This window comes from Scyliorhinus torazame, chromosome 3 (assembly GCF_047496885.1).
Source record: "Scyliorhinus torazame isolate Kashiwa2021f chromosome 3, sScyTor2.1, whole genome shotgun sequence".
Classification (NCBI taxonomy): Eukaryota; Metazoa; Chordata; class Chondrichthyes; order Carcharhiniformes; family Scyliorhinidae; genus Scyliorhinus; species Scyliorhinus torazame.
The window spans coordinates 75,570,405-75,591,922 of NC_092709.1; the positions used below are offsets into that span (position 1 = coordinate 75,570,405).

The window sequence follows — 21,518 nt, forward strand, 5'->3', positions numbered from 1 at the left end:
TAGGCACTAAGGGCCATAGAACTATTGACGCTCCTATTTGTTGTGTTCTTATGTTCTCTTAAGACAGGAATTATCTCAATTGGCCAATGTAATGCCAGTGGAAGATCAATGAAAAGCACATTTAATATGCATTTATATTACCACCCATATTCGGACAAAGTTATAACTGCCATCAAGATTTATCCAAGGAAATTCCAAGCACAATTTTCTGCTCCATTGGTCTAAATAATAAATATTTGTAAGTGAGACCGCAGTGGGAAACGGAGCCTGACATGTTTCCATCATTGAATATATAAAACAATATTACTCTGCCGAGTAATTATGGGATATCACTTTCCGTTTCTCTTAGCTTCCATGTGAAGGTGAAGGTGAAGGGGGTAAGTAAGCCTTCAAGGCATGTTTTCAGTACAGATTCTGCATCAACAACTCTATGAAATGTATTATCCCATCTCAGTTGTCTGATTGAGTGATTCCTTAATAACTTCACCCCCCAGCAGTGTGCGAAAATAGTCACAATTGAGCAAAATGGCCACCCGAGGTTTACTACTCCTGCCTGGAACAACTCCATATAAGACCTGAGGAGTAAGCAGGCCCTTCAAAAGAATTCAGATAGTGCATTGTCTTTTTGCCAGATCAATGGTGATCATTGTATTCTTGTTCATACTCTTGATGAAATATACCAGACACCCACAGCATACCAAAGTGCGACCAAGTGACATTTGACACCGAGAACACTGCCATCTGGATCAGCTAATCATATTCCTATCCTAATATAGCATCATTAGCAAATTTGAGAAACAATGAAGTAATTAAACAAACAATGAAGTCAAGCCTACTACTGACTCATGCCATACCTTAGAAGTAAAATCAAAACATTGCAATAAAATGCACAAGAGAAACACAATGAAGCCTGATAATGTGAAGAAGTCACATTGGGGGCAAGAAACCGACAGGATGAGATCGGATGCCCATTTTACACTATTATAGTCTGATCCCATCAATTTTCTGCTGAGCAGGTTAGATTAAAATGACCATTACATTTATTAAAAACAAAACTAATAAAACTTCATTGCAAAGATCGGAATTATACTGAAAATATTTTATATAATTTCATAACATGCAAAACTGAAACTATTTTTCTCTCTCTCTCGCTCACCTTTCCTTCCTCACAATCTATTGGTATTCAATACTAAATCCGTGGCATTACCTATTCTGTGTTTCTTGTTGATGCACTAAGCGTCAAGAACCACAAAGACATGTGAGACTTTAACTAAGGCTTTAATATACTACATGGGAGGCTTACCCGACACAGACGACCCCAGACAGAATGGGGCCGGTCCCAGAAGAGGGTTCTTATACGTAACTCCCGGGGGAGTGGCTAAGGCGGAGCTCTCCGTGGCCAGGTCGGGTTACCTGCCGGTAACCGAACCTCTACAGAGCTACAGTACAATACACAGTATTACAGGGCCACGTCACACACAACTATTATATACTATGTACAATGGTAGGGAAGTGCAGTGGTGTATCACCACACTTGTTGACCTGTTCTCTCCCACTCTCTTCAACTTTGTAAAGTCTTTCACCACAAAGTTTGGTCCTTTACATGGGTTTCTCAATTTTTAAAAAATGCAATCAAAAGCAAAATTGTAAGAACCTCTACAACCAGCATCGATTGCCACTTTGTGCCTAATTACTCACGCAAAATTGATTTGTCCTGCATGAGAGGTGAATAGAAGGAGGACCCAAGGTGAGGGGTGGGAGTGGGGGGGTGGATGCAGAAAGAGACTCCTGAGGGAGTTTGGGGTGTTGAGGGAATTCCTGAAAGTGAGGGGGTGGGGGCTGTGTCTGTGCAATAGTTACACAGAAGTTAGAAGAGTTTTTAATATTTTCTTCGAACTCTTTCTGGGTATTTATTTGTGTAACACAGACAGAACCATCTGGGGTTTGCCATTGAAATCACATTTTCAGATGGCTCCCAGTGTAGAGCAATTGCCCAGGGGAAATGAGTACTTCTGGACAACTGTTAAACAAACCCTTACCTCTGAACCTCGGAGAAAGATTCCTAGCGCATCTTTGGGGTACCCCCCCAAATCCAACGTTGGTGAGCTCAGAAGTTATGACCCATTATTGTGCAAATGCATTAAGGCCATGCACCTTTTTTCCCCAAACATAACAATTTTCTTCCATTGCATTAATCTTTCAATGCAATTTTCGCTACGCGAACAAGGCCAGAGGCAGTTACCTGTCAGTTTACCCATCATTCCACTGCTCACTGACTCACACTGGCTCCCGATTAAGCAACATCTCGATTTTAACATTGTCATCTTTGTTTTCAAATTTCTCTGTAGCCTTCCTGTCTCTTCAACCTCCTCCAGCCCTGCAACCCACCAAGATCGCTGTGCTCCTTTAATTCTGGCCTCTTTACAAACCCTCAATTTAATCGCTCCACCATTCGAGACTGTGCCTTCAGCTGCCTTGGCCCTCAGCTCTGGAATTACCTCCCTAAACCTCTCTTTGCCTCTCTCTGCCTTTTTTTCCTCCTTTAAGCCACTAATTCTAATGCCCAATATTTTGGTTATCTTTCTTCTCATGCGGCTCAACGTTGTCTTGTTTTAGAATGCCTGTGCAAAGTGCCTTGGGATGTTTTATTACATTAAGTTGTTGTTATCCCAGCATAAGGTAATTAGTATTGTGAACGGCAAGAGAAATGTGGGTTTAAGAATGTTCAGTTGAATTAAGAGAACTCGCATCTATGAAATAAACCTGGATATTCAGTGCTTGCATTTTTACGTTTAATTTAATTTGACACAGTAGTGATCAGCTACCAATTCTCAAGACAGCTGCCCACAGAAGACACATTCCCAAAATAGGATCCCACAGCAAGCATAAAAGTAAAAGCACCTTAGCATGGTACAGCAGATTGCACATGCTGTAACTCTCTTTATTAAACAAAGGGACCGTATGCACAATATCTCCAATCCTTTCCACACTCACAGCATGCACCCATAGAGGCTATGGCTGGACTTCCATTACGCACCAAAACCTGATTAATGAGTGACAGACTCCACAGCAGTGGAGTCTTCTAATGGAATACAAATGAGTTTAAGACAGACAGTGAGTTAGAATATCTGCGACAGTCGCATCTGTTACCTCAGTCAAACAAGCTGCTGCATTATTTACTTGAGGGGAAAATCCAAGCACAAAGCAATGCAAATTGATTTTTTTTATTTTGATGAGTTGCCTATCAATTTTACAATGGCTGGTTCTGGGATGCACAAGACATCAGAATTTGAAGAAAAAAAAACAATAAAGTGGCATTTTCAAACCTGATATTTCAAATGAAGGAAGGCTCTGTTTTGTTTGTGTTCCTCCTGCACACTGAGAGTTGGACCATGGGCATTCATTGTATCAGCAAAGACTTGCATTTATATAGCAGCTTTCATGACCACCGGCAGCTTTCATGATCACCAGACGTTTCAAGGTGCTTTACAGCCAATGCAGTCCTTTTGAAGTATTCTCACTATTGTAATGCAGGAAATGCTGCTGCTAATTGATGTACAGCAAGCTCCCACAATCAGCAATGTGATAATAACCAGATAATCTGTTTTTGTGATGTTGATTGAGGAATAAATATTAGCCAGGACACCAGGGATAACACCCCTGTTCTTCTTTGAAATAGTGCTCTGGAATCTTTTATGTCCATCTGGGAGGATATGCAGGGTATCGGTTCAATGTCTCATTTTCTTATTAGAGAGATAACAGTGCAGCACTCCCTCAGTACTTCACTGGCGTGTCTGCCGAGAGCAGATTCCCGGAACTATTGTTGAAAATGCCTATAAGACAACTCTGAGGTTGAAGCTTCCTTCAGGGGCCTGCTGCTCAACAGCAGCCTGTTTTTCTTCCGTGTTTGCCGATAACAGGCTCAATAATGAGCCTGTCCGCATCAAACATTGCAGAGAAACTGGCTGTGATTGGAGGAAATGAAAATGAAAATCGCTTATTGTCACAAGTAGGCTTCAAATGAAGTTACTGTGAAAAGCCCCTAGTCACCACATTCCGGTGCCGGTTCGGGGAGGCTGGTACGGGAATTGAACTGTGCTGCTGGCCTGCTTTCAAAGCCAGCGATTTAGCCCTGTGCTAAACAGCCCCAGCGAACACCAGTAACTGCGAGTATTTGAAGATAGTGAGAGTCTGGGTCACTGTCCGTGTGGAGTTTGCACATTCCCCGTGTCTGCGTGGGTTTCGCCCCACAACCCAAAGATGTGCAGGCTAGGTGGATTGGCCACGCTAAATTGCCCCTTAATTGGAAAAAATGAATTGGGTACTCTAAAAAAAATTTTTTTATGGATGGCGAGAGACGCTCTGGAGCACACGTTCACTATACTTTCCTGTGGCTGCCAGTGCTCTGCCCTGGCTGCAGCCGCTTTCCCGGGGCTGCTGGTGCTCTGGCCCAGCTGCAGCTGCATGTCCTGGGCAGCCGGCGCTCTGGCCCGGCTGCAGCCGCTTTCCCATGATTGCCGGTGCTCTGGCCCGGCTGCAATGGGCACCCACATCCTCCCGGCTGTCGATCCTCCCCTCAGTTGGCACCCATGTTTAAGTACCACCAGGCTTCAGTTCTCACTTCAGCTTTGATTCATCTTCCCTACCTCACCCCCATGCCGGTTTTGTGAGTGAGTGAGTGACTGAGTGAGGATGGGTGGGAGGTGTGTGTACATGCATGCGTGTGTGTGTGTGTGTATCTGTGCGCTGTGTGTGTGTTTGTGAGAGAGAGTGAGCGGCATGTGTGTGAGAGAGGGTGAGTGTATGCGTATGTGAAAGAGGTGTGGGAGAGGGAGGACAGAATATATGTCTACCTTGCTCCCAATCTCAGGGTTCATCCTTGCCACCACATGTCAACATGCACTCTCACAGTGGGTGAGAGTGAGTGAGTGAGCAACCGGAGACAGAGAGCGAGGTGGACACACACACTCTCACCCGTTCACACTCGAATGGTCGTCTTAATTTATTACTCATTCCTTAATGATCAATTTATTGCTGTGATTGTTATTTGTTCATACGTTAAGCTTTTTTATGAAATTCATGTCCTGGCCTAGATTGTTGTGCTCAAATCCTGATTAGAACCCACAATCTATTGCCTCAAAAGTAGAAATCTTACCAACAGGGCCATGGCCAACATAGCAATCCCTGAACAATTCTGCAGTCAGTAAAGGAAAGTGAAATGGGAGCAGTTAGGTTCTCAGGAACAGCGTGGGCCAATGAGGTAGAGCAGGATTATTTGGCCAGAAACGGTGAGCAGAACAAGGCAATCCAAAAGGGGATAGTTTGATTATATGTTTTATATTTCTTACTAAAATCTTTATCTGGGCTTTCAACCAGGGTTTTAAAAATAGACTTTAATTAATGATTACTTTGGGGAAGCTATTGTTTCTCTTTTGTGAAAGGCCAGGGAGTCTGTTTTGAAACTCAAGAGGTCATTTGAATAATAATAAATATGTGGTGCCTCTTTAGCAAGATAATTTGATCTGTTTTTGCCTCTGATGATTTGCTTCTATTTGAAGATGAGTTTCAACACACTATCCTAGCTCATAGGAAGAGCAGGCTGGGCATGGAAACTGATTTATATAAAAGCATGAATAAAGAGAATTGGGAAGCAGCCCCAATAATAACAGTCTGTCAATTGAAATGGCCTGTTAGAAATTAACATGCCACTCTATTATTCAGCTTTCATTATACAAAATGCAGCAGTAAGATCTATTAATGAGAAATAGGGTACAGGATTGGACCATAGTGCACAAGACTAACTAAAGAAAGGGCAGGACAGAAAATCACATAGATTAAGAAGTAGTTGTTAAGTAACACTATTCTTAGAATTTAAAGACTAGGAGGCAGGAGATAGTGCAGTAACCAATTTCATTTTGAGGGCATGAGAAAGATGAGATACAACAAGAGAATACAACGAGTTTCGATTTTAAACACAGAATGGGTGTGCTTCAGAAAACAAGAGAGGAGGGGAGAATTATAACATTATCTGCTGAAGCGAACTGATTTGATTCGGTTTGCTGACTGTTTTGCACCCTGACCAAGTTTACTGCCAATGGAAGTTTTTCTTCTTCTCCATGTACCACTGGCACACATATCAATTTTTTTCACAGAATATTAATGGTCCACTGAGGTTTGAAGCAAAAGCTGTGGGCTGAATTTTTCCAGCCCTGTGAAGATAGGTGTTGGGGGGGGGGGGGGAGTCGAGGAAGCATGAGAGGTGTTTGGGGGGGGGGGGGGGGGGGGGGGGGTCGAGGAACCATAATTGACTCACATTGGATCAGCTCTACAAAATGTCTCAGTCTCCATATATTTGTCCCAGGTGCAGGAGCAAGATTTTTCAGATGGCAAGGTTCCTCACCCCACAAACTGAAGAGTAGTCAGGGGAAAGAAGCCCCAAATCTACTTCAGGATTCTAGCTGGAGATGGGACTCCCTCCCACTTGGGTGGAAGTCCTGCCTCAGAGAACTGCCAACCAATATAATTGGCAAACAGTTTTGTCCCAGCAGCGCCAGTAAGAGCAGTAGCCAGGACTGAGACTAAAAGGAGTCTCCAGATTTGAAGTCCTGGGCAGAAATTATCAGCCACAATACCACGTCACCGCCCCCCCCCCCCCCCCCGCCCCCTCCTCAAAGGGATTTCCTATGGCGGAGGTGGCTCAGCATTGGCTGCCAGTGGGATCTTGTGGTCCTGCGAAAGTCAATGGCAATTTGCATGACCCAGGTATCCTGCCACCAGGGAATCCATGGTGGGGGTTGACTTCGGATGGACCATATGATCTCGTGGGCAGGAAAGGTTGGGAAATCCTGCCCGAGCCAACATTTTCACAGAATCTTGGGTACTCCATGGTTTAGCCAAAATGGCACTGAGAACCTGGATCGGGATGTCCTGCCCCCATTTCTGGCACACCCTATTTTCACTGTAGGGAAATGGGCTAGGATGTGACTCACACATGGGAGTGAAATCTGAACTCAACAAGGACATTTGAATTCAGTCTTGAGTTGAAACAGACCCCATTTTTGCTGGAGCGAGGACTTAAATCCTGTAGTGCGTGACTTACGAAAGTAAGAGCAGTCATAAATGTTCAAAAGGAGGTGAATAATGCCTGTGTAACTGCCAAGCTGTCAAGTTATGAAAATGGACAGCCCTTTAAATTCTGGAAAAACAGCCTGCCTGAGTCTCGAGAGATGAAGGAAAATTGGTGCTTGCAGTTTCAATTGATTTCAATTCGAAGGGCTCAATATACAAGTGGGCCAAAGTCCCAGAGAACTGAGTCGGGCCTCTTAACGAGCCCACCTCACAGTGGTACAGTGGTTAGCACTGCTGCTTCACAGTTCTACAGACCCGGGCTCAATTCCAACCTTGGGTGATCGTGAGGAGTTTGCATGTTCTCCCAGTGTCTGCATGGGTTTCCTCCGGTTGCTCCAGTTTTCTCCCATAGGCCAAAGATGTGCAGGTTAGTGGATTGACCCATGCTAAATCGCCCCTCAAGTGTCCAAACTGTTAGGTGGGGTTACGGAGATAGGGTAAAAGCATGGGACTAGGTGGGGTGCTTTTTCAGAGGCTCTGTGCACAATTGGTGGGTGGAATGGCATGATTCTGCACGGTAGGGATTCTATGACCTCAGTACTTGGCAGCCTTTGTGTCCACCTCCAAACATGCAAGTGCTGGGGGTCCCACAGCAGGAAGAGGAGATGAAGCATGCAGAGAGGGGAGGGTTGTGTGGGGATCTTGATGGAGAGGTCTAAAGGAAGGGGGGGGGGGGGAGAGAAATGTACCACCCATGGTGGGAAGACCTGGGGAGAGGTTGGTCCAATGTAGAAAGGGAGTCCTTGAGGGAGGTGCCCCACATTCCTGCTGAGGCCTGAGCAGGTAGACCTATGGGCTTTCCCACTTTCCCCAAACCTACCCTGCCAGCCTCAAAAATGAGGCCGAGTGGAAAGTTGCCCTGAAATGGCCAATAATTTTCCCCTTAAAAGGCCTCAATTAGGGTACTGGTTGATTGGCCACCCTCAGCCTTGCCTGCCCAAGTAAAATTGCAGACGGAGGTGGTCAGGAGGGCAGTGAGAAATCCATTCAGGAAGTTTTATGGGCCCCTCCACATGCAAACCAGCCCGAAGACCATACAATTGTACCCCAGGATCCAGGCAGAGCCGAGTGGCCCATCAGGGTACTTAGTGGCCATTCAGGGGACTGAATGGGCAATTCACCCCAACTGTGCAACAAGATCTCAAATGTTTTGGTGGCACACTGGCCCCATGCGGTGTAAGGAGCCTCAAATAGAGCAGGGACAGCTTCACAGGGAGAAGCCTGAGCAAACCACGTGAGGCCTATGTTGCTGGCAACAAATCACGTGGTCCGGTCACCCAACGTAGCGGTCATGCCATTGCAGTCCCTTCATGGAGACTGATATCTCCACTACTGAATTTCTTGCTGCAATGACTGTTGCTGCAACCTTACTGAAGGCCTCTATCCAAGACACCACTGGCTCTCCTCAGTCTGCAAGGGTACTGATGGGCCTTCTACACACTGGAACCAACTGCTGCCCTAATTGGACAATGCTCCCAGAGGCAGCTTCATAATTAGCCACCTCCAGGAAGATCATGTCCAAAATCCCACTAGGGTGATTTCCAGGCTCCTGAAATGGAATTGAGGGTGCTGTTGGAATCGCATCCCATCCAGGAAAATTCGGCCCACAGTATCAAAGCACAAAGATTGCCCGATATAGGCCCTGCCGCATTTAGGCTAAATGTTCATCTTAAGCCCTGCCAGTGCAGATTCAATATGCCAGGAATGTGAAGCACTCTGTTGGGAGCCCTAAAGGAGAAAATGTATCTCTTATCTTCATTTTCATCAGAATAGGAATTAACCGTTCTACAGTGAAAGCTGCATAGGGTCAGCATTATGCAAACCAGATCTACTATCAAGACACACCTCTTAAACCACTATTTGTATTATCATGTCAAACCATTCGGATAGGAAGCAAATGACTTTGAAGTTATATTTCTAATCATTAGGACTTGGTATAATTGTTCAACCTCTTCACAGCAGAAATGATGAACAAATGTGGCTTTTTACAAAATGGTGGTATGTTGGATTGAGTCCATCATCATATCACTGTTCGTCATCGAAAAATGATAACTGGGTTCAGGTATTTCCCCGCATGTGGAGTGAGAATCATTGAACTACCAAGGCACTTCAGAGCAGTGCATTGGCTGTGAAGGCTTGAAACAGCTTGCCTTCTCAGTGAAAACAAGAACTGTGGGATGGAAGGCAGATTAAATTAAAAGGGTTCCATATGCTCTGGAGAAGAAGCAAAATAAATAACTGTCACACTGAACAACATAGGTCACACTTCTAAATATGGATCAAGGTTACAGAATTTTTCAAAAACTAGTACAGTGATTGCAGATCATAACATGATTTTAAAATGGATTGTCAAGTAAATGTCTGTAGTCACAAATGTTTTGCCATGCTTAATCTTTAACTTCTGCATCAACTAAGCTGCACAAAATCACTAGTCACTGCGCTAAAATTGACATCAGCTGTAGATTACGGAGTAAAAGAATGTATTAAGCAAGTGATTATACTTGAAAGTAGTTTAAAGTACAGTTGCTCTGTTTGCAGCACATCCAACCGAGGCTGCAGCCAACGATATTAGTCATGTTCCAACCAAGTACTGATTTGCATTTTACAAAATCTAACAGTACACCCCCAAACCACAGGAGTTCAAAGGTGCATTTAAAACTTACCACGTGGGCGGCACAGTGGCAAGCACTGCTGCCTACGGTGCCGAGGACCTGGGTTCGAACCCAGTCCTGGGTCACTGTCTGTGAGGAGTTTGCACATTCCCCCTGTGTCTGCGTGGGTTTCAACCCCACAACCCAAAGATGTGCAGGTTAGGTGGATTGGTTTCGCTAAATTGCCCCTTAGTTGGAAAAAGATAATTGGGTACTCTAAATTTATTTTAAAAAATAAAACTTCCCACAAAGCTTGACCTTTTTGCTGAGCAAAGACTCCGTGTATCTGTATGACTATGGCAGTAATTTTATGTTGAAGTTACATCCTATTACCAGGGATACCTGGGTTTCATTGTGTTGGGTCTGTCCCTCACAAACCCTGCCCACGGGTTGTGTGCTGAAACTGATGATAAATTTCACAGTTCTCACGCTGCTTCCACGACGCCTTCGGAATAGATCTCAAGCTGCACAGTGGTGAAGCCAGAATGCAGAAATAATGGCTACTCACAATGAAAACCCCAACTATACAGGCCGAGCTCACATTATCCTTTATGGGGTACATGGGGAACAACATGAGATTAGTTAGCTAAACAGAAGTTCACCAACCAAGTTCAGGACTAAGGTGCTTCAAAAGTCTAAAGGGCATGAAAGAAAGATACGAATCACAATTTATGAGCATCCAGTTAAGTTTGCATTTTCTGCATAAATAAATACTTGAGCTTTTATTATGCACTGTGTTTACAAGTTTCAAGCTGCTAACTAAGTCCCTGTAAATGGTGTCATTTGAAGCCATTACTTAGCCTTGCACTGAAACAGATATTGTGTAAAGGTAAGTTTTTTTTTAAAGGATACTTGTAACATAGTCAGTGGATGCCATGATAATACAGGGTAGCTACAGCAGCCATGTACAAGTCTTGAATGGAGCCGAATTTTCACTCCCAGGAAGAATTCGGAAGCAGCTACTAAGGCTGCCGGGTGCAGAGGTGGGCTAATTAGAAGGCACGACTTGGTGCTCTGGGACTTAATCACAGTTACAGTAAAAACAACAGAACAGAAAACAACCCGCTAGCCATCACTCCTCACCCCGGCACATTCCCCATGCTCCATCCATGCCACCTCCTATACCCCATCCAATCCACATTGGGCCTCCATATCCCCCATGCCAACCTACATGCCCCTCTACCCATCCCCTGACCATGTGCAGCTACCTCCGTGAACTATGGACGTGCAAAATACAAACAGCCCTCTTTCCCCTCCTCAAACACCCACCACTACCTGGCAAAACCCACCACCAACCTCCTCCTCCTTCACCCCCGCCACCACCACCCAGGCTCTGCCAACAAGATTCAGACCGTAATATCTAATCATGTCACTATCATTGAAAAAAAGTAACTATTTTCTAAAAATAATTATTCTTTAATTTTCTACCCTGAATGAAATATATTACTTAAACAACAGCTTTTCTGCTTATAAATAGAATTAGATGCGATAGTCCTCACATATAATTATTTCCAACTTAAGGAAGGCACTGTTTCCAAGGAAAGCATTGTTTCCATTTAAAAGGATCGAAGAATCCTATTCATGTACTAATATGGTTATCAAGATTTATTTTATTTCTGTTTCATTGTTCAGATACGGAACGTTATAAGCATGTAGAGATTGGTTTTCAATGATAACAAAATGTTTTTAGGGAGCTTACAAATTTTTTGCATTGTACCTTTCCTGCAAAACTTGACACCGTGAGAAAAATAACCATAAGACTGATATCTACTGCACTGATATTACTTAACCTATGGTCAACAAATATTTTCTCCTCAGAAATGGAGGGGGATAGTCCGCGGGGGAGAGGAGCATCGGGTATCGCTACATGCGGATGACCTGCTGCTATACGTGGCGGACCCAATGGAGGGGATGGTGGAGGTCATGCAGACTCTGAAGGATTTTGGAGAGTTCTCGGGCTGCAAGCTTAATGTAGAGAAGAGTGAGCTTTTTGTATTACAGGCAGAGGACCAAGAAAGAGGGATAGGGGACCTACCGCTGAGGAGGGCGGAGAGGAGTTTTCGGTATCTGGGGATCCAGATAGCCAGAAGTTGGGGGGCCCTGCACAAATTGAATCTGACGAGGGTGGTGGAGCAAATGGAGGAGGATTTTAAAAGATGGGACATGCTCCCGCTCTCGTTGGCGGGTAGGGTGCAGTCGGTCAAAATGGTGGCCCTTCCGAGGTTTTTGTTCGTGTTTCAGTGCCCCCCCATCGTGATCACCAAGGGCTTTTTCAAGAGAGTAGGTAGGAGTATTATGGGGTATGTGTGGGCAAATAAGACCCCGAGGGTTAGGAGAGGGTTCTTGGAACGCAACAGGGACCGAGGAGGGTTGGCTTTGCCAAACCTAGAGAGTTACTACTGGGCAGCAAACGTTGCGATGATCCGCAAGTGGGTCATGGAGGGAGAGGGGGTGGCATGGAAGAGGATGGAGATGGCGTCCTGTAAAAGGAACGAGCCTGGGGGCGTTGGTAACGGCACCGCTGCCGCTCTCGCCTACAAAATACACCACAAGCCCGGTGGTGGCGGCAACACTAAGGATCTGGGGCCAGTGGAGAAGACACAGGGGTGCAATGGGAGCATCGGTGTGGTCCCCGATCAGGGGTAACCACCGGTTTGGCCCGGGGAAGATGGACGGGGGGTTCCAAGGCTGGCATCGGGCGGGGATAAGAAGAATGGGGGACCTGTTCATTGACGGGACATTTGCAAGCCTAGGGGCACTGGAGGAGAAATTTGAGTTACCCCCGGGAAATGCATTTAGATATATGCAGGTGAGGACTTTTGTGAGGCGACAGGTGAGGGAATTTCCGTTGCTCCAGGCACAAGAAGTTCAAGATAGGGTGATCTCGGGGGCATGGGTCGGGGAGGGCAAGGTGTCGGAAATATACCAAGAGATGAAAGAAGAGGGGGAAACGCTAGTAGAAGAATTGAAAGGTAAATGGGAGGAGGAGCTGGTGGAGGAGATTGAGGAAGGGCTATGGGCGGATGCCCTGGGTAGGGTTAATACCTCCTCCTTGTGTGCCAGGCTCAGTCTGATACAATTTAAGGTGGTTCACAGAGCGCATTTGACGAGGGCGAGGCTGAGTAGGCTTTTTGGGGTAGAGGATAGATGTGAAAGATGTTCAGGGAGCCCGGCAAACCATGTCCATATGTTTTGGTCATGCCCGGCATTGGAGGGGTTCTGGAGAGGTGTGGCGGGAGTAATATCCCAGGTGGTGAAAGTCCGGGTCAAGTCAAGCTGGGGACTAGCAATATTTGGAGTAGTGGATGAGCCGGGAGTGCAGGAGGCGAAAGAGGCCGGAATTCTGGCCTTTGCGTCCCTAGTAGCCCGGCGAAGGGTCTTGCTATTGTGGAAGGAGGCGAAGCCCCCTAGCCTGGAGGCCTGGATTAACGACATGGCGGGGTTCATAAAATTGGAGAGAATTAAGTTTGCTTTGAGAGGGTCTGCACAGGGATTTTACAGGCGGTGGCAACCGTTCCTAGAATATCTCACGGAGCGTTAGAAGAAGGTCAGCAGCAGCGGCAACCCTGGGGGGGGGGGTGGAACGAGAGATTGTTTGAGGGGATGGACGAGCGGGAGATAGCATGGAGGGTGGGGGGAAACGGTACGTGCGGCCAAGAGCCAGTGTATAAAGCTATGTAAATATACCATCTTGCCATGTATATATCTTGCTCAGGGAGATTTTGCATTATTTTGTTATGGGGGGGGGGGGTTACTGTTTGTAAGGGGAAAAATTGTGTTGTTAAAAAACCTTAATAAAAAATATTTTTAAAAAAAAATATATATATATTTTCTCCTACTTGTGACACCAAGGAACCGCTGGTGGTAGATGATTAAAAATTTTATGCGACACTAATTCTCAAATGATTCCAGGCAATCCTTTAAGTAATAAATGCAGTCTGATGATTAATATAAATGGGGAAGATTTATATTTGCACCATCTGCTCCCTACTTATTTGCCAATAATTTTGCAAACCAAGAGACAATTCCTTTCAGCTGTATTTTACTTCAAAGTCCTGATCTCCTATAGCTTACTTTGCAAAACCATCAGTACCGGCCTCCACAAAGTACCTTGAGGCATCTAACTAATGGAGATATGAGTCAGTGCATTCTGATCTTGGCTGTTAAAAATAAACCCTTTACCAATGGAACTCTTGAACTATCTAATTAAAAGCGAACAGCATTTGTATAACCAAGCCAAGCATGGCTATTCCTTTATGTCAGCAAAAGTACTCTCCTTGATCTATGTTTGTGGCAGACAAAAAGCATTTCCCCTATAACATGCCATTAGAACTACAATCCCAACCCTCATTGGAGGTACAAACCATTCAATGAACTAAAGGTTGTTTGTAGTAAGTACAAGTGGGAAGTTACTTATATATATGTAACATTATTTTACAAACTTATCGAAGCAACATTGCCATGTTGTAAAAGGTTTACAAGAACATTACAACTCAACACATAATCACAATGGAAGATTTAAAATTATGACCATGTTGTGATTTTGACCAAGTAAAACAGACTGTACATAATATGATAATTGACAGATTGCAATTTATATTGCAATAAGTAAATTAAAATGCAATACAACAGGTGCAACATGGAATTCAAGAAATATGTGATGTGCGATTTTAAAAACACATAAATCTACATGACATTTAAGAGATTGCAACGCGATTGGTGACTGAAAGCCCTAAATGAATAGCCACAACAATAAAGAATTGGTAGAAAGCAAAATACATCAGATGCTGTAAATCTGAAATAAATAGGGAAAATGCTGGATGTACTCAGCAGGTCAAGTACCTTCTATGGAAAAAGAAACAGAGTTTCTCCGTGATCTTTCGTCAACTCTCCAGCAGCGACAACCTCTCTCCAATATCTTCAGAAAAATTAAGGGGCAACCTTTGATGGTTCAAATAGTATTTAATCTCTTTGATATACTGAGATGAGTACTAAACTGTGGAACACATTGCAACCACCTTGCTTTTCAGTCCGAAAATTAGTCTCCTTCTATTAGAACATGAAGAAATTCCAGCAATATGTTGCTTCATGTACAGTAACTACTACAGCAATAAAAAGTTTCAGGACACCAAATTATGGGTGAAGAAATGTTTCTTTTCTTAGGAAACTACCAAGGTAAAACCAACATTTAGATCTGGAAGTCAAACAGGAAAGAGCCTGTACCATACCATAATGGGCTTGTGGTCAGCTGCCTATTCTTACAGCGTTATGGATTGAGACAAATGCAACCATTAAAGATTGTAGGACTCAGACCTAGTATCATTGTTTGATAGATGTAAAACATTCAAGTACTGCCAATCACTAGATGAAGGGCAAAAGTACACCAACACATTCAGACACCTAATTCTAGGACACTATGGAGAAATATTTCAATGAGCCTTTAACAACAAGCATGGGATAAGATGAGGATCGGTGGCTCATATCTTGTACAAACAATGTATCAATATGGGCTTATTTCCATTTATTTATCTCCAGGATATACCCACCAACCACACATGTGCATGCACAACTGAACCACAATACTTAAGAACTATTCCAAAACAATTGATTAAAAATACCAGATTGTAGTCCTTCCTGGCTACTAACATCTGCTATGATGGAGTTATTATTCATGACTAGTAAAAGTGCTGTGACCTTGAAACCATTCTATTCACTTGTAATGCCAGGTCGTTTTGATAGGGTCAGGTGATTTGAAATGATTGCAATTTCATTTTTTTCAAATAAATCAGCACTGCTCAAATTTTGCTGAATTAAATTTATTGCTTTGATTCATGGGTCAATTTCAACACAAATGAAGCGCCCCAAAAACAAGAGCAAAAATAAATCATCAGGACCTGAATGGAAGGCACAGCGACTGTTTTGGGAATACAATCAAGTCTGACTTTCCTTCATAAAATTTGAAACCTTTTTAACAGGTCCAAATGTGGCTCTAAGTTCTGTTGAGGCCTATGGATGGCTTAAAAAAACAACATTTTCTGGATAAGCCTTGGATCTCCCTTAGCCATGCCTCTTTGGCATGGTAGCAGTAATCCACTGACCCACTAGCCAAAATTTCCAGAGACAGTTTAAATAGGCCTGCAGCACCAAATCCCCCTCTAGGAATCAAAACAAGAGAAGTATACCCATTAAAGTGGGTTCTGAAAGTACAATTTTTCTGTGTAGTATTTACTGAACAGGGAGGTCTGAATGCAAGAATGATAGGAGCATACAGATATGAGACCAAAGTATGATGCTAAGATTTTATGTCACCTAATGCAACTATCAGAACTGAAACAGCAATTAAACTGTTTAAGGCCGTACTCTGTGGGTTCTTTTACACATGTACCTACATTAATACACTCGATACAACTTAACACTCGATAAAACTGAACTTTTCTTTTCCATTTGTGGGCTTATTAGAATAAGAATGAAAATAGTTATATTTGCACAGTGATAGAATGCTGCAGAACTTATTTTAATTCAAGAAGATGACTACAGTATTCACCAACATGGAATTACCCACAGTTTTAGGCAGCTTCTCTTTGAAAATTAATCTCCTTACTAGTGGGCACTGAGTGCTTTACAGGCAGTGGCGCTATTTGAGAACCGAAGTACTGGAAGGAACCATTGGATGCACCAAAATGATTCCTAGCTCCTTGTAAGATCCAAGTTGCAAAATCTGTACATATATTAAAAAACTTGTTCATCAAACTGAACCAGTCAAAATTTTGCAAATTAAATGAAGCATTTAATTTGAGCACTGAAAATGTCTTAGCCTGGATTTGAATCTATTTTTAAAATAAATAGCAATGCATGTCTTTCACGAAAATCTTCTTTGGCATTATTAGATATGAAAAACATCAGGCATCTTTTTACTCAGCCCTACATCAAATGTTTTTATCTTAGTTTAAAAATGCCCAGCAATAAGCATTCTCTTTGATAATAGGTACTGGATAAATTCAAGCAACTTGTTACAGTGTCTGTTACTGCTTGATTTTATAATATTCCCCGAACCTCATTACATTTTTCACCACAGCTAATTTACTACAATCTCAAATCCTGCAGTCTTTAGATATTGAAAAGGTAAAAAAATCATTTCCAATTGCAGCGGTGCCTATTAATAAAACTAGGTGTTCCTAAAACAGCATTCGAGCCCTACTGCAGAAAAACCTTCGCATTGCCCTATTAAACCAAACCACCTCAGTCACTCCTAACTGAATCCTGGATGGTTCAATGTCGCTTTGCTAACAAACCTGCCTCTGTAAAATATAGTTAGGTTAGATGTCACAATATAAAAGACAAAAATCATTTCAGTTTTTAAAAATATCTGTTGGCACCTTGTGTGCACTGCAAAGCAGGAAGGCAGTCTCTCAGCACAGCACCAGCAGTTGGGCAATTTATTGCAGGTTCTGTTTGCTGCAAAGAGCATTGCTAGCTAGTATCTCTGTGCATGCTGGTGATGGAGGATTCTCTCACACACACATTCACAAACGCACACAAATAAACAGCACTGGAAGGAACAGCACAACCACTGCATGAAAACACATCATTGCTGCAGTCTGCATTAAGGGAAACAAGAAAAAAAACAGGCAGCTTTTAATCCAGTTAATTAAATCTGGCTGGGTATCCTACAATAGAAAGCCAATTGATAGATCCCTGATTTAGCATATGTTGATAAATTTTATGGTATTCTGACAGTGCTGGCAAGGCACCACAATGCAGTGAATCTATAATCATTGCTGAGTAGAGTCACGTATAGCAGGTGTCTGTAAACATTGCTACTATATTTTTGGTAAGTTGGCATACCTTGCGTTTACGACTTAACCGTTCACTGCTCCTCCTGGATTGCTTCTTCCTCTCTTTTTCCTTTTCCTTCTCCTTCTCTTCATGGTCAAGGTCCCTGGCTTTTTTAAGGTGAGCTGCAGCGTGAGCCATACCAGAAGGAAAACACCAAAGCCCAGTTTAAGAATTCAAATCACCCCAACCACAAATTTGGATGACTTGTTCCAAGGACAGTGCAAAGGAGGTAGGAATCAAGAACTGCAATCTCACTGGAAAGGTCACCTCTCAAACAAAATTCTTGCAGTGCCCTCAATTCAAAATGCACTTCAGTTCCACAGACACAATCCTTCCCAAGAATGTGAAGCAAGTTTGAGACCAGCTCGCCTTAGAGCTGCAATAGGTAATAAGCAGACAGGCTAAGAACATATCCTAGAGCACATACGTCAGAGCTTGTCCTTCTGGGGCCCTGGGACTGGCTGTGTCCCCCGACTAGAGCAGGCAGGACTCATATTAACAAAAAGTGAGGGGGTAGTGGGTGGGGAAAATCCTTCCAGCTTAAGCTACACCTCACTACGTGTTGGGAAATGGTGCAGTCTGCTTTAATGACTGGTGCAGCTACTGCTGCTGTCTCTGCTGAAAGACTGCATATTTTTCTTCTGATTTAAAGCCGGTCTTTTCATGAAGATGGGTTTCTCCAATTTTGTCAGCAATCGGTAATTATGCTTAGATCTACAGGTGTGGGGGGAGTGGAGGGCTCTGACGTTTGTAATGCTATTGCTTCTGATGATCTGTCTTTTTAATCTTGCTTGTCATTTTGTATTCAAAAATTTGAAATAAGCACTGAATGATGTTTTCAGAGCCTGTTTGAGTAATATACTACTTTCATCAGCCCTTGGATAGTCCAGATAGCCACGTGAGTAATTACAGATGCCTCCAGCACCTGCTATTACTTTCCAATAATAAGCAAATACTGAAAATTCATCGAAGACGAGTGCTGAACCGAAAGGTACCAAAACTTGGAGAGTATGTAGTTCATTCAAGCTTTGTTCAATAAAGTCAGCAACCACAGACTATCAATAATACGTCAGAAGGACGTCTCCAAATGCTGAGTGTAAGTGCTCACCACAAGGATTTGAGTGTCAAACATTTTGGCATACCAATGAAATCCCACAAAGCTGGTTATACAACACGCTCAGATTTCCCACACTTGCTTCTTTGAATTTAATCTTTGGAGGATGTAATTAAAACAGCAATATATAAATTTCATGCAGATTTATTTTAACCCCCGACACTGGAGCAGGGGAATTCCCCTCATTCAATGGCCACTCAGTCCCTGATCAAGGAACCTGTCATTGATGGGGTTTGGGAATAGTGGGTGACTGAGAAACTGGCCCTGAACTTGCAGCCATTCCGTTTCCCACCCCTCACATCATGGTCCCGTGCCCATGATGGTCTTCCCAGCATTACTTACCTATGCCTGGGCCTCTCCTTGATCAGAGGTCTCGGGTGGGTGTCATCCTTACAGAAGAGCAGCTGGCCTTCAATTGGCCTGAGGTTTACAAGCAGGCTGAACGTAGGTCTGGGGGTCGGCCTGCCACTGATCTGTCAAGTGCCCAAGTGGATTGGATTGTTTTGTTGTCACGTGTACCGAGGTACAATGAAAAGTACTGTTCTGCATACAATTCAGAGAAATAATAATAATAAGCTTTATTGTCACAAGGGCAGCACAGTAGCATTGTGGATAGCACAATTGCTTCACAGCTCCAGGGTCCCAGGTTCGATTCCGGCTTGGGTCACTGTCTGTGCGGAGTCTGCACGTCCTCCCCGTGTGTGCGTGGGTTTCCTCCGGATGCTCCGGTTTCCTCCCACAGTCCAAAGATGAGCAGGTTAGGTGGATTGGCCATGATAAATTGCCCTTAGTGTCCAAAATTGCCCTTAGTGTTGGGTGGGGTTACTGGGTTATGGGGTTAGGGTGGAGGTGTTGACCTTGGGTAGGGTGCTCTTTCCAAGAGCCGGTGCAGACTCGACGGGCCGAATGGCCTCCTTCTGCACTGTAAATTCTATGATTAAAACTGCAATGAAGTTTCTGTGAAAAGCCCCTAGTCGCCACATTCTGGCGCCTATTCGGGTACACCGAGGGAGAATTCAGAATGTTCAAATTACCTAACAGTAAGTCTTTCATGACTTGTGGGAGGAACCGGAGCACCCGGAGGAAATCCACGCAGCCACAGGGCGAACGTGCAGACTCCGCAGAGACAGTGACAAAGCCGGGAATCGACCCTGGGACCCTGGAGCTGTGAAGCAACAGTGCTACCCACTGTGCTACCGTGCTGCCCTCATTCCATACAGGAGAAAAAAAAAACAATAGACACAGGCTTCGGGTGAAGCATATGGAATGCAGTACTGCTCAGTACAGAAAATGTGCAAAGAGATCAGTTTAAGTCTGGAAACAGCGGGAAAGAAGCTTTTTTTGAACCTGATGGCTGCGTGTAGACTTTCGTATCTCCTGCCCGATGGAAGAAGTTGGAAGAGTGAATAACCCAGGTGGGAGGGATCTTTGATTATGCTGCCCGTTTTCCCAAGATAGCGGGAGGTGTAGATGGAGTCAATGGATGAGAGGCGGGTTCGCGTGATGGACTGGGCGGTGTTCAAGAATTTCTGTAGTTTCTTACAGTCTTGGGCCGAACAGTCGCCATACCAAGCTGTGATGCAGCCAGATAGGATGCTTTCTATGGTGCATCTCTAGAAATTGGTAAGAGTCAATATGGACATGCTGAATTTCCTTAGTTTCCTGAGGAAGTATAGGAGCTGTTGTGCTTTCTTGGTCATACCGCCGATGTGGGTGGACCAGGACAGATTGTTGGTAATATGCACATCTAGGAATTTGAAGCTGTCGACCATCTCCACCTCGGCACCATTTAGGCAGACAATGTGTACTATACTTTGCTTCCTGAAGTCGATGACCAGCTCTTTAGTTTTGTGACATTGAGGGAGAGATTGTTGTCGTTACACCACTCCACTAGGTTCTCTATCTCTCTCCTGTACTTTGACTCATGGTTGTTCGAGATCCGAACCACTAAGGTTGTGTCATCAGCAAATATGTAGATGGAGTTGGAGCCAAATTTTGCCACACAGTCAGGTGTGTATAGGGAATATAGTAGCTGGCCAAGTACGCAGCCTTGAGAGGCCCCGGTATTGAGGACTATCTTGGAGCAGGTGTTGTTGTTTATTCTTTCTTATTGTGGTCTTTGGGTCAGGGAGTCGAGTTTCCAGGTGCAGAGGGAGGAGCCAAGTCCGAGGTTTTGGAGCTTTGATATGAGCTTGGCTGGGATTATGGTGTTGAAGACGGAGCTATAGTCAATGAATAGGAGTCTGATGTAGGTGTCCTTGCAGTCAAGATGCTCCAGGGATGAGTGTAGGGCCAGGTACATGGCGTCTGCTGTGGACCGATTATGACAGTATTCAAATTGCAGTGGATCAGGGCATTCTGGGAGTATGGAGTTGGTGTGTCTCAAGATCAACCTCTCAAAGCACTTCATAATGATCGATGTCAAGGCCACCGGACAGTAGTCATAGGGGCACATTCCCTGTTTCTTCTTTGGCACCTGTATGATGGTGGCCTTCTTTAAGCAGGTGGGAATCTCGGAAGAGAATAGGGACAGGTTGAAGATGTCCGTGAACACATCCGCCAGTTGGTCCGCGCAGGATCTGACTGCACGACCAGGGACTCGGTCAGGACCCATTGCTTTCCAAGGGTTCATTTTCATGAAGGCCAATCTGACTTCGGAAGCTGTGACACAGGATGTGGCAGCCCTCCGAAAAGAGATGATGCTGAGGCCTTGCCAGCAGACCCATGTCACCTCGTGACTCTGCCCTCGTGTTTGTCAAGGTGGTGGTTTATAATGTGTATATAGTACT

General features: G+C 44.1%; 1 protein-coding gene across 26 annotated transcripts in view; it reads right to left on the reverse strand.

Annotated features, from left to right (window-relative positions):
• ank2b (ankyrin 2b, neuronal) overlaps positions 1-21,518 on the reverse strand; it is a 1,300,297-nt gene that overhangs the window by 644,538 nt on the left and 634,241 nt on the right. Inside the window, exon 1 of one of the 26 annotated variants that reach the window (XM_072495853.1) lies at positions 17,625-18,070. The exons of the other annotated variants lie outside the window; for them this stretch is intronic. Coding sequence (XP_072351954.1) covers positions 17,625-17,753 — 129 coding nt within the window. The 5' untranslated portion in view covers positions 17,754-18,070. Of the gene's footprint in view, positions 1-17,624; positions 18,071-21,518 lie in introns of those variants that run through there. 26 annotated transcript variants of the gene reach the window in all.